General features: G+C 41.7%; 1 protein-coding gene across 7 annotated transcripts; it reads left to right on the forward strand.

Moving 5' to 3' along the window:
• The first annotated feature begins 469 nt into the window (after positions 1–469).
• Positions 470–6,363, forward strand: TMEM100 (transmembrane protein 100). Of its 7 annotated transcripts, none has more exons than XM_077968814.1 (5): positions 470–496; positions 1,693–1,786; positions 2,745–2,878; positions 3,266–3,380; positions 4,846–6,082. In XM_077968814.1, exon 5 carries the CDS (start codon positions 4,911–4,913, stop codon positions 5,313–5,315), a length of 405 nt encoding a protein of 134 aa, XP_077824940.1. In that variant the 5' UTR covers positions 470–496; positions 1,693–1,786; positions 2,745–2,878; positions 3,266–3,380; positions 4,846–4,910; the 3' UTR covers positions 5,316–6,082. The 7 variants fall into 7 exon arrangements, with proteins under 7 accessions (XP_077824940.1, XP_014974684.1, XP_077824941.1 ...); XM_015119198.3 differs by having other exon boundaries at positions 3,266–3,374; XM_077968815.1 differs by having other exon boundaries at positions 2,763–2,878.
• The last annotated feature ends 6,144 nt before the right edge of the window (positions 6,364–12,507 follow it).

The raw sequence follows: 12,507 nt of genomic DNA on the forward strand, positions 1-12,507 counted from the left end.
GGTGAAAGAGGATAGTTTATGGTCCTATTCCCCTACATACACATTTTCCAACCCCATACTCCCTTAGAAATATAGAGCAAATATTACAAATTCTTTTATGCAGGTTCTGATTCGCAGAGGGAGAGCATCAGAATGAGGGCTTTGGATAGAAAAAATCTTGCAAATTGGTGCCTGAATAAAGATATAAAAAGAGAGAAGTGAAGGAAGATATTCTTTTCAAACTTGATGCCCTTTCTCTCTCTCTCTATGTGCATATATATAATACACACACACACACACGCACACACATGGATTACATTTTCATGGAGGAAAACAGAGTAAAATCCAGCAGCATTTAAGGGATTTCCTCTCATCAAATTGTCTCCGATCCCTTAATTGTGTTTAAGCCTTGCTGAGTACTTTGTTTACGGTCCCTAGTGTGGTGATTTGCATCCCCTTCTCTGGGTTGCTCTTGGCGGGGCAGGCAGCTGTCTCAGTCTAACTCTAGCTGGGAAAGGTAAGGATCTTTGCTTTGCTCTTTGAAAGATCTGGGAAGGAAATGTTGAATGCCTATGGGGGTTAGGGGCATAGATACAATTCATGCAATGGAGGCTTTGAGAAAAGTTCTCCAAACTTAAAGGAGTCTCCTAAAGCCATGTGCTTTAGAAAGAGCTAGAGAGATTTCCTCTTCCTTGTGAAAATAGAGGGCTTGCAGAAATAAGGCTGGTCACATTGTGGATGAAATTTTGCATTTGGGGGCAGGTGTCCCTGAAGGATGCCCAGGGGTGTTTCATACCTTATAGACACAGAGTGCAAGGAGGAATAAACATTCAGAGGCAACAGGCATAGATCACTAGGAATTCTCTTTGAATTTCAATTTGAAGAGGTAAAGTCAGTTAAAGCGTGTGTCAGTGGTTAGGATGACAGGCATCTATTCTTCTGATACAATTTCTGCTTTCTACCAAAACTTTCTACCTCTTTGAATTTAATACAGAAATCATCAGTTGTCTACTCAGAGTCTAGAGATGGGTAACTGTGTATCAAGGCAGGTGCACACACCCTGCGAAGGAGCATTGGTGTGAATGAGGCACCTGAGCCTGACAAGGTTGAAGAAAGCTTTGGTATTGGAAGTGATGACAGCTTCGCCCATGCTCCCAGGGCACAGACACACTCACTGTGCCTCATTGTAGACTCAGTCAAGGGCTTACCATGAAAAAAGGTGCCATTGTCCTCTCTCTAGAAGTTCAGTTTTTGCACCTTTCGCTTTGGTAACAGGAAAGCATGTTTTCAACAGAATAAGGTGATATTCAGAGCTTCGGTGCGGTTATTGGGCTATCCTGCAGGTGAAGTGGTACTAGAAAATAGAGGGGAATTGCCCTCAAGGGCCAGAGTTTCCAGGTGAGAAGACAGCTCTGTTAAGGAGCTTCTCAAGAACCTCCGTTGGACGTAGCGAGCGGCCCCCATCTCACCATCTTCCAGGGGCAACTTTGGCAAGTTCTGAAATGCCCTGGTTCTAAGTATTCCTGACCCTCAACACCAAGTGACAGCACTCCTCAGGGACGAAGGCTGTCTCTTTAGGTCTGACATTTTTGAAGTGTGAGGATCATGGCGACCAAGGTCCTCCGGGTACTTGCCATGATTCCCCCAAACCTCAGGGACTTTTCAACTTTATTTTTTATAATGACATAACCCTCTGTTTGGCTTTCATTCTAGAATAAATAACTTCCGGTCCCTCTCTTTTTGTGACAAGTCATCAGGGTATTGCTACAACGCAAGGCTGGAGAGACCGTGCTGTGGTAAAGGAGAGGTAAGATGTTGAGAACATCCAAGCCCTTTGCCAGCAATTAGAGAAACATAACAATTTGACAGAAAGACAGAAAACAAATCTCTTCCAAGAGTTAATTTGGATTTATGGTTCACAGTATTAATTAGAAGGGGTTATTAACACATGTGCAGATGAAGAAAATGGAGGATGAAAAACTTTTAACTACAAAGTGTAGGATGAGGTCCCAGTATTTTCTCCTCAAAAAGACAATCTTGGGCTTTATGTATTTCAAGGTTTTAAAATGTTCACAGTTTGTCTGTAAGAAACGATAAACCTATAAAGCCACTTACAGGTTTATGGGGGTGGGAAATAGATGTTTAACTTTATTGTTTGAGCGTATGATGTGTCAAGCTGTATATGTTTGAATGTTTAAAATACCTTGTTCCTTAAAGTGGGCCAAGGAACAGAGGTCTTGACATAGGTAGGAGCTTGTTACAGACTTACTGAATCAGAATCTAAGTTTAACAATCTCCCCAGATGATATATGTATCTATTGAAGACTAGGGTTCAAACCAAGGGTTTCTCTGTTACTGGGTGATCTTCGTTAAATTCCTTAACCTCTCTGAGCCTGTTTTCTCATTTATGAACTAGTGAGAATTAATGTTAATGTGTGACATTTCTTAATATTGTGCCATGTCCAGAGTAGGTGCTCTATAAATGGTAGCAATTATCATGATGATGATAATCTTGGCGCTGCTAAAGTTACCTCCTTGCAAGAGCAGTAAACAATCATGTTTAAATCAATGTGACTGCCTTCCCCCCTTAACCGCAAACATTTGTGCCTCCCACCCTCATTCCTAAATGAATTAACACTGAACAAGTGGGGTTTTAAGCTTCAGATGACTATCACGCACATATAAATAAAGAATAATGGGAAAACCTAGGAACATGGATTTTTGCTGGCTTAGAGACTGAATTCAGCTGCCCCATGACTTCACAGCTGTTTCTGCCGCCCTAGAGTGTCTGTCCCCTCAGCTCTGTCCCCTCAGCCGGGTCTGCAACGCTGACTCTGGGATTTTCTTATAAAAATGCCTGATGGACGGGAGGAAGATCTGGAGGTCGGCAGGGGAAAAAGTGAGTCATTCAAATTCACAAAGCAGTCCGCTTAGTAAATGCTGCAAGAGAAAGAAAAGTAAAAGCTGGCTCCTGTCTCTGGGGTATCTGTAGAAATGATTCGGACTTATCATGTCACTGAGCAAAGTTGGGGGAAGCCAAAACTCAGAATCTGCTGGCAAGGAAAAGAACGAAGGAAAAAAAAAAAAAATGTTAGGGAGGGGCAAACTGGAGGGGGAGGGAATAAAAAGAGAGGGAGGGAAAGACAAGCGTCATTTAGGAACAGAGGTAGCCTGAAAGCAGCAGGAACTCCAGGAGATTCCAAACCAGACCAGACCTTATAGTAAAGTATTTTTACATCTTTTCTTTTCCCCAGAAGAGATCCCTAACCTATTATTTTATTGACAGCCTTGCTGTTAGAGGCTCTTTCCCAGAAGTTGGACGAAGAGACTCAAGCGTTGCTGTTTCTTCCCTTCCAAGTCAAGTGGTTACTCTGGTAATGGATTGCCTCTCGGAGGTGAGTGTAAGTAATTTGGGGACAGATCTTGATTTTTAGATTAGCTCAATCTCAGCTTTGGGGTGAAGATATCTTTTTCGGACATAATCTCAAGTATCTTTTAACTGGCCTCACCAGAAGTCAGGGTGTCATTGGACAACAGTGATTAATTAGTTTGGTGATTAAAAATGACATGTGAGTAGGCAGCTCTAAGATTGAGTTCCTTGCTCAGGGAGTAATATTTTGACTTTCCAGAGCAGGGAAGAACCAGTGATGTTTGATCTGGAGTTGAATTTATTTTCAGTGGATGCTTAATATATTCAAAATATTAATCTCATTGAAACAGTCTCAAGTATCTTTCTTTAAACTTGTTCAGTAACTACAACTGCTCAACTGTGTAGCAGCTAGACGGCTTTTTGAGAATGGAAGACAGTGACTCAACCATGTCTGGGCAGCAGACACGTTTTCACTGATTTCTCATAGACAGCATTTCAACCAGATGCTTTTGATCAAAAGTCTCAAGCTTTGTCCTGAAATGTTCAGGTTCAAAATACTTAGAAAGCGTCATTGCAGCAAGTTTTATACACAAGGGCATGGAGGAAAATGAGATTTCCTGAAAACCTAGCATGCTTATTTGTTTCCGCACGTTGTAGTATACATAATATCAAAATTTTGTGTTGAGCTTAATAGAAAATTTGTGTATTGATAACTAATTACTCTAATAATTGATTTTATTTTTGCCAGGAGAAAGCACAAAATTATATCCTATGAAGGGGTTGAATTTTTTTTTCTTATTTTTTCTCTGTCATAGCAGATTGGAAGACAGTGTTACATTTCAGATCACAAATCCCCACCTCATTGTCAATGAATTTTTTGCTGAACTGTGCACCTAAAATGGTTAATAAAAAGATCCCAGGGAGCAGGTTGCACTGTGTTTAATAGTAACACAATAAAGATTTTTTGACTGTCATTCAATGGAGAAGAACATCATTTATTGCTGGCCACTTGCCTTGACATTGATTTTGTGGGCAGCGAATAGGTGACAGTTTGGAAAGAATGCATGTTATGCCCAGCAAGATTGGTGGAGTCTGAGTTGCTGTAAGTTCTGGGATTAACGGTGTGAAATATTGTTTGTAATGTATTCTCCTCTTGAATGAAACCATTTTTGGATTAGGATTCAGGCATTTCTGTGTGTTTAGAGGAAGGAGAAGCAATAGACAAAGGAGAAAAGCTTGTAAAACATTTGTAGACCGCCAGGGTATATTAAACACTGTAAGTGCTTCCTGCTTTTTCTGTCTTCCCTTCACGTGCATCTGCTTCATCTTATTTTTTGCCTAAATGCAAAGAAAATGCAACCAATTCAAAAAAAGAGTAAAGTTGCTTTTCACATGGATCTATGCCTCCTGGAAAAGAGGTGCCTCCCCAGCTTTTTATTTCTGCTTGCAGGGTTCATTCTGATACATGTAGCTGACATCTCCTGTTATCTTCACAGCTTTCACCCTGGTGAGACTGTCCAGATCTAGTCTGCAAACCCACCTTAGAAGCACTGTTGTAAAAATGACTGAAGAGCCCATCAAGGAGATCCTGGGAGCCCCAAAGGCTCACATGGCGGCGACGATGGAGAAGAGCCCTAAGAGTGAAGTCGTGGTCACCACAGTCCCCCTGGTCAGTGAGATTCAGTTGATGGCTGCTACAGGGGGTACCGAGCTCTCCTGCTACCGCTGCATCATCCCCTTCGCTGTGGTTGTCTTCATCGCTGGCATCGTGGTCACCGCGGTGGCTTACAGCTTCAATTCCCATGGCTCCGTCATCTCCATCTTTGGCCTGGTTGTTCTGTCATCTGGACTTTTTTTACTAGCCTCCAGCGCCTTGTGCTGGAAAGTGAGACAAAGGAGCAAGAAAGCCAAGAGACGGGAGAGTCAGACAGCTCTCGTGGCAAATCAGAGAAGCTTGTTTGCTTGAGACTGAATAAGACCAAATGGGCTATTGGGCCTGGAAAACCTGCTCTGACTTTGTCACCCAATTCACCCAGAACCATGGTGGGAGAGAACAGATTTGGCATTGGAGCAGACTGGAAGAATAGGGGTGGGAGGGTGGAGGGGCTTCTCCTTTGTGAGGAATGACTCATGTCTTCTTTAACGACAAACTTAATCCTAAGGGCTATTTCTGAGACTGCAAAATCAGCTTTCTATTTACATTAAACATTTTGGGGGTCATGGGAGTGCACGGCATTAGACAGCGTTTGGTTCACCCTGTAAAGTAGCCAAGAAAAGATGAGAAAATAACAAGATAGGCTTGGCACACTAGACATTTGCCTCCAAAAGAAATAACCCACAGTCTTAAGATGTGCCATAAAAATGTTCTGCCAAGGATCTAAATTACCTTGGGCTTCGCATATATCTATGAAATTCTGTGATAATTTTTTGCAATACATTGATTCACTGGCATCTGTTTTTATTTTTCACTTTTAATAACTCATCACTGGTGGTACTTTATCTTGAAGAGTAAACTAATATTTTTTATATTTTAACATTGGACAGTTTTAGCCAGTTGTAATGATGTGTCAGAAGTAAAGAAAAACCCATTAAAGGTCTAGCTAATAGATGCTGTTGGGGGTTAAATTAATAGTAAAATAATCCAATAGAGCACTTTTGATGATTTTTATATAAAAATCAAGTGTACATTTCATTCAGAATAATAAATACTTATTGCTGCTAAAACTTCTTAAATGGTTGTTTCTGTTGTAGTTATTTCTATTGCAGTTCCAAATTGCTATATTCCCTTGTCTCATTTGCAAGTTCTCAATTATATTTCTCTCAAATGGACAGGTTCCTTCTTCTTTACTGGAGGATTTTTGTTTTTATCATATTGGTTTTTCATTACTTCTGAATAGTCTTAATTACGTTTACTGAATTCTAAAGGAGTTCTGTGCTATTATAATTAGGAAATCAATGTCTTTGGTCAGGAACTTTATAATGTGCTATTAAATGTATATTACATTTTTGTGGAATCAGTTGTTAATTATTTGCTTAACACATACACAAGCACCAACTATATGCCGGGCATAATGTGGATTCTCAGGCTTCTTACTCAGTTAGATCTAATACAATGCAAATAAAGTTACTGCTTGAATTCTTCATTGGACATTGAGCTAGTCCACAGCTAGGACTCTACCCTATAACTCCAGCCAGAAATACAGCTCATTCATTTAGTTTAAACCATCTTAAACTAGAATAGAAAGATAGGCATGAAGGTTTCTTAAAACTTGGAAAACAAAATCAGCCTAGCATAGGACAGTCATTGAAAGTCTTTCTATCCAGGAATTTAATTAAACATGGCAGGAGCCCTTGAGCCCTTACTACTCCCTCTTGCACAGGTAGTTTTTGTAAGTGGAAACACCCTAATAATGACTTTGTAGGTCAGATGGTGTCACATACAGATCAACATTCCTCCCAACCAAATGCAAGTTTAGGGGGCTGTGCTCATTTCAATGCAAGTGACTCTGTGCCTTCACATACCTCTTCTCTGTGCAAAGATATTCAAAGCCCTTTCCCACCTCCCCCCGCCGCCACATTGCTGTATGAATAAATTACTCAGACAAGGTTCAAGATTCTCTAGTCTGATCCAAAAGGGTGTATCCAGTTTTCATGCTCATTCTAACCCCCAAACCTCCTTATGAGTTAGCCAGAATAGACTATTCACCATTCTTGCACCCGACTCTGGTTTTCCTGCTCTATGTCTGTCCAAACTTGTGTTTTTCCTAGCTCATAATGCATTGTTTCCTTGATTTTAATCTGCCCAAATCCTGCTTCTCATCAGCACTCAGCTCAAATGCTACGTCTTCCCGGAAGCCTTCCCTTTTATCTGAATGTAAATGCTCTTTTGTGAGTTCATCTTTTATTCTCTGATGGCACCTTTTATTTTCTGTCGTGTTCGTGGCCTAAGTGTTATCCTTATTCCAAAGCTCCTTAGAAGTGTGTGATAGATCCTCTTTTTACCCCTAGTGTAATACCTAACATAATGGTTTAAGCAGATTAAGTATTCAATAAGTACCTAATTAAGGTGCTAAATGAGCCAAAGAATAAAAAATCACAAAGTGAATGGTTTATCCAGAATTATAGTCCATCCTAAACTCGTTAAAGAAAAAGGTTTAGTTCTCATTTTTCCCCCAAAGAGGCCATCTCACTCTCTATTATGCCTCTACCGTAAGCAGCAGTTGGAGGTGAATATTTACTCTTTATACTTCTCTAGCCTGACCTGGCCTTCAAAATGCTTGAAAAGCAAACTCATGATTTCCGGCCACCAGGGGGCCCCATGCTGCTATTTGAGTCCCAAAAGAAACAGTTCTATGGAAAGACCTAAATTGTAATGACCAAAATGGGATCAGATCTCTCCTAGATGTGAGGAGTTGGTGGAGATTCCCCATTTATCCCACCCTTACACACTTCCCTAAGTCACTTCACAGTGGCTATCTAGGGGTTCTGTTAGTACAGGAAAGACTTGCTCCGTTTAGGGAGCTTCTAGTCACATTAAAAGGTATATACTATTACAGTGTAAGACACAGAGATAGTTCTACACACTGTGAATCCCAACTCCCACGAAGTGAATAAACCCAAATTGAGATTGCAGATTATCACAATTATATCATAACATGTCTTTATTGGGTAAGATCTATCTTTACAAATGGTTGTATTATATACAAATTTATGCAGATGTTTAATGAATGCACATAAAATGCATGCATAAATGTATTAAAAAGATAATCTGACTCCTCCCCAGAATATCAGAAACCAGCTGTATCACCTAGTGGAATTCCCCCTAAACCCACACATCCCAGAGTGCATAGAAACAACTTTTAGCCTTTTTCTGTGCAGCTGGTCTCTGGCCCAGGTGAGAACCACAGCTGCGTGGTGGCTCTGCTCTCCCCACCTTACTATCTTGGTTTATCTAGGGAATTTCGCCTAGAGAAACTGCACAAAGAGATCACGTGATAGCAAAGAAATTTGAGGCCAGAGGATGAACCCCAAAGAGATAGATCACAAACCCTCAAACCTACTTTCCACCCCCACCATCCCTAACGAGAAAGAGAGGAGAGAGACAGAGAGAGATGTTAAATAGACGATAGATATCCTGGTCTCCAGGGAAGTCTTATGGTTTTGAACTTGGAAGATCTTGATATTAAAGTGCTTGACAGCGTAACAGGACTCAACTGTACCTGATACTCTTCACCACACCCTGAGGCTAGGAGCATACATGCCCACTGCACTTTACAATTGAGGAAACTATAGTTCAGAGAGGTTAAGCGACTGTTCACCTATGATCTCATAGCAGGCAAGCCCTAGCACCAGGACCAATACGTTGACCAGACATTGTAGTTGCCTCAGTGTCTTAAACCTTTGGGCTGCTATAACAAAAGTACCACAGACTGGGTGACTTATAAACAACAGAAATGTTTCTCTCTCACAGTTCTGAAGGCTGCGAAGTCCAATATTAAGGTGCCAGTATGTTCCATGTCTGGGGAAGGCCCACTCTCTGGTTCATAAGTGAAGCCTTCTTGCTGTGCCCTCGGATGGTAGAAGGGGCGAAGGAGTTCTCTGTGGCCTGTTTTACAAGGGTAGTAGTGCTATTCAAGAGAATTTCACCTTCATAACCGAATCAACTCCCAAAAGCCCCACCTCCAAATATCACATTGAAGATTAGGTTTCAACATATAAATTGGGGGATGGAAGGGAACAGATATTCAGTCTATAGCACCCAATTGTTTTTTGTTTTTTTGTTTGTTTTCTTTTTTGAGATGGAGTCTCACTCTATTGCCCAGGCTGGAGTGCAATGGTGCGATCTCGGCTCACTGCAACCTCCGCCTTCTGGGTTCAAGTGATTCTTCTACCTCAGCCTCCTGAGTAGCTGGGATTACAGGTGCCCGCCACCATGCCTAGCTAATTTTGTGTGTGTGCTTTAGTAGAGACAGGGTTTCACCATATTGGTTAGGCTGGTCCCCAACTCCTGACCTCGTGATCCACCTCCTCCGCCTGCCAAAGTGCTGGGATTACAGGTGTGAGCCACCACGCCCGGCCTACAGCACCCAGTTTTATGCTTAGCCATAACCAAAATCATTTCCAGAATGTCTCTTTAGCAAAAGGAGACAATACAGGTATTACAACACCTACTTTTGAAAAACTCTTGTTAAAGTATAATTTACACAGAGAAAGTTGTACAGCTCAATGAATTTTCATAAACTTGTGGAATTAACATCCAGACAAAGATACTGAATATTGCCAGCACCCAAAAGCTCCCTTTGTATCTACTTTCCATCAGTATCTCTCCAGGCGAAACCACTATCTGGCCTCTAACACCCAGAGTTGTGTTGCCTGGTTTTTAACTTTGCATCGGTGGAATCATATCAAGTATACTATTTGTTCCTGGCTTCTTCTTGCAACATTATGTTTATGAGCTACAATCTATATTGTTGTATGTAGTTATAAATGGTTCATTCTTATTGCTGTGTAGAATTCCGTTGTATAAATATGGTATCATTTATTTATTATTTCTACTGTTGATAAACATTTGGATAGTTTCTGTTTTTTAATGACTCAAGATAGGCCAGCCTCTAACAGGGCACCACACGATCCTGGACTCCTGGTATTCACACGATTCTGTGGTCTCCTCCCACGCTGTCCCAGAGTTGGTTTGTGTAAACAATAGAATATGGCAGAAGGGATAGAAGTTGACTACCAAGACTAGATTATGAAAGATACCTTGGCATCTTGGTTTTTCTCTCTTTTGATTGCTCCCACTCTCCCTCTCTCCCTCTTTCTCTGAGGGAAGCCATCTACCATGTCCTAAGGACACCCAGGCAGCCATGGAGGGGCCCATGTGGTGATAAACTGAGGCCTCCAGCCAACAACTAGAGAACTAAAAACTGCCAGCTACTACCTGAGTGAGCGTGGAGATGGATCTTTCCCAGGGGAATCTTCCAAGGACTGTGTTCCCGGATGACAGCTTGACAGACCTCACGAGAGACCCACCCAGCCAGGGCTGCACTGTGACTTTATGGGACCTACGCACTTTTGTCTTTGTGTGCCCCTTCCTCCGTTACAACAAAAAGGAAGTATCTCACTGACTGGAAGGAGGAAATTGTACTAACAAGCATCGTGGGCCCTAGGCCTGGTGCCTGCTGTACCTAACGGGTACCTTGGCCCTGAACCCAGCTACGTTATTCCCAAATTGCTCAGCCACAGAAACTGTGAGATAATAAAGGTCTGTTGTTTTAAGTTGCTAAGTTTGGGGGTAATATGTTCTGTAGCAGTAGGTAGCTAATATTGTGCTATGAAGAAATTTCTTCTACATGATTTTTGATGTATGTATGTGCATGTTTCTGTTGAGGGTAGACCTAGGTGTGAAATTCCTGGATCAAAGGACAGTATGTGTTCAGTCTTATTGCCAGAAAGTTTTCCAAAGTAGTAGAATTAATGTGCTCTTCTGCCAGCACTCTTGAGTCTGGATGCACTACATCTTCAGCCATTTTTTAGTATTTTTCATCTTTTTTTTCATTTTAGCAATTTTTATGGGTATAACATCTGCTTTATAAGTATTGAGAAAGGAGACGTAGCACAAGAATGTGGGCTTGATAGGGCAGAGCAAGTTAGGGACAGGAGAAGGATTTGGAATGGTGAAATAGGATTTAAATTTGGACTTTGGAGGAGCAAAGCAGTGAGAGAGAAATTCTTGGGGAAGTGCTCTGGAGATCAGGAAACCAAACTAGAGACTGGAAGTTTAAGTCGTCACAGTCCCAGCTTCAGCATTTATCAAGCATTCACTATGCTCCAAAGGTCATATTCTGAGCTCCACATGAAATATCTCATTTGATCCTCACAGCTGTCCACTGAAATAGATACCATTATTGCCTTCATTTCACAGATAAGGAAACTGAGACACAGATGAAGCCAATTAATTGAGATCACATAATGAGCACAACTTAGGGCCTGAGTTCAAATCCAGAACCCACTCACTTAGCCACGCTGCCTATCCTGCCTGGTACACAGTAAACTGTCAGTACCTGGTTCTTGAAGGAATGTCTCACGTAGAAGCTGAGCAACACAGTCTCAGGAGTCTAAGCTAAAGAGTGGGGCTAGGTGGAGTGACTCAAGCCTGTAATCCCAGCACTTTGGGAGGCTGAGGCAGGTGGATCACGAGGTCAGGAGTTCAAAACCAGCCTGGCAAACATGGTGAAACCCAGTCTGTACTAAAAATACAAGAAAATTAACCTGGCGTGATGGCAGGTGCCTGTAATCCCAGCTACTCAGGAGGCTGAGGCAGGAGAATCGCTTGAAACCAGAAGGCAGAGGTTGCAGTGAGCCGAGATCGTACCACTGCACTCCAGCCTGGATGAAAGAGCAAAAAACTCTGTCTCCAAAAAAACAAACAAACAAAAAAGAATAAGGTCAGCAACAGTTTTGAAAAACCCAGACTAAAATTAGAGATTATTATGGAATGATTTGCCATATGAAGCCAGGACTTTTTCTGACAACCTCCACCTATTTGTAGCATTTAACAAATATCAAAACACTCTCTCCTGAGTCTCATGAGGCTCAGGACCCCAGCCACATCTTCTGCCACCAAAGATATGGCTGATGCTTTCATTCTCATCCTCCTTGAGTTTCTCTTGTGGAAAATTCAAAATTCAGAATATACGCCAGCCTCAGCCTGCCACTAGAGGCACAGTGTGAAGGAAGTACATATCTGGAAACCATAACACATGTCAGGGGAAATCAAAGAAGACTTCCTGGACAGTCTTTATCAGGACAGATAAAGGAGTTAACCAGGTGATGGGAATCAAGGAGGAGCAATCAGGAGCATTGACAGAGGGAACACCATGAGTGAACAGCGACAGGTGACGGTGAGAGCTAGCCTTCAGCCTCTCCACCTCACTGGGTGAAAATTAAAGAATTTGTTAAGGATATCTATCAACCGCAAAATTCTGTCCAAGCAAAGGGGTTAAATAACTCCAATATCCATAGAGCTCAAACCTATAATCAGATAATCAAACGTTCAGGTTTTTTTTTTTTTTTTTGAGACAGAGTCTTACTCTGTCACCCAGGCTGGAGAGCAATGGTGCCATCTCGGCTCACTGCAATCTCTGCCTCCCATGTTCAAT

Source organism: Macaca mulatta, chromosome 16, assembly GCF_049350105.2.
Source record: "Macaca mulatta isolate MMU2019108-1 chromosome 16, T2T-MMU8v2.0, whole genome shotgun sequence".
NCBI lineage: Eukaryota > Metazoa > Chordata > Mammalia > Primates > Cercopithecidae > Macaca > Macaca mulatta.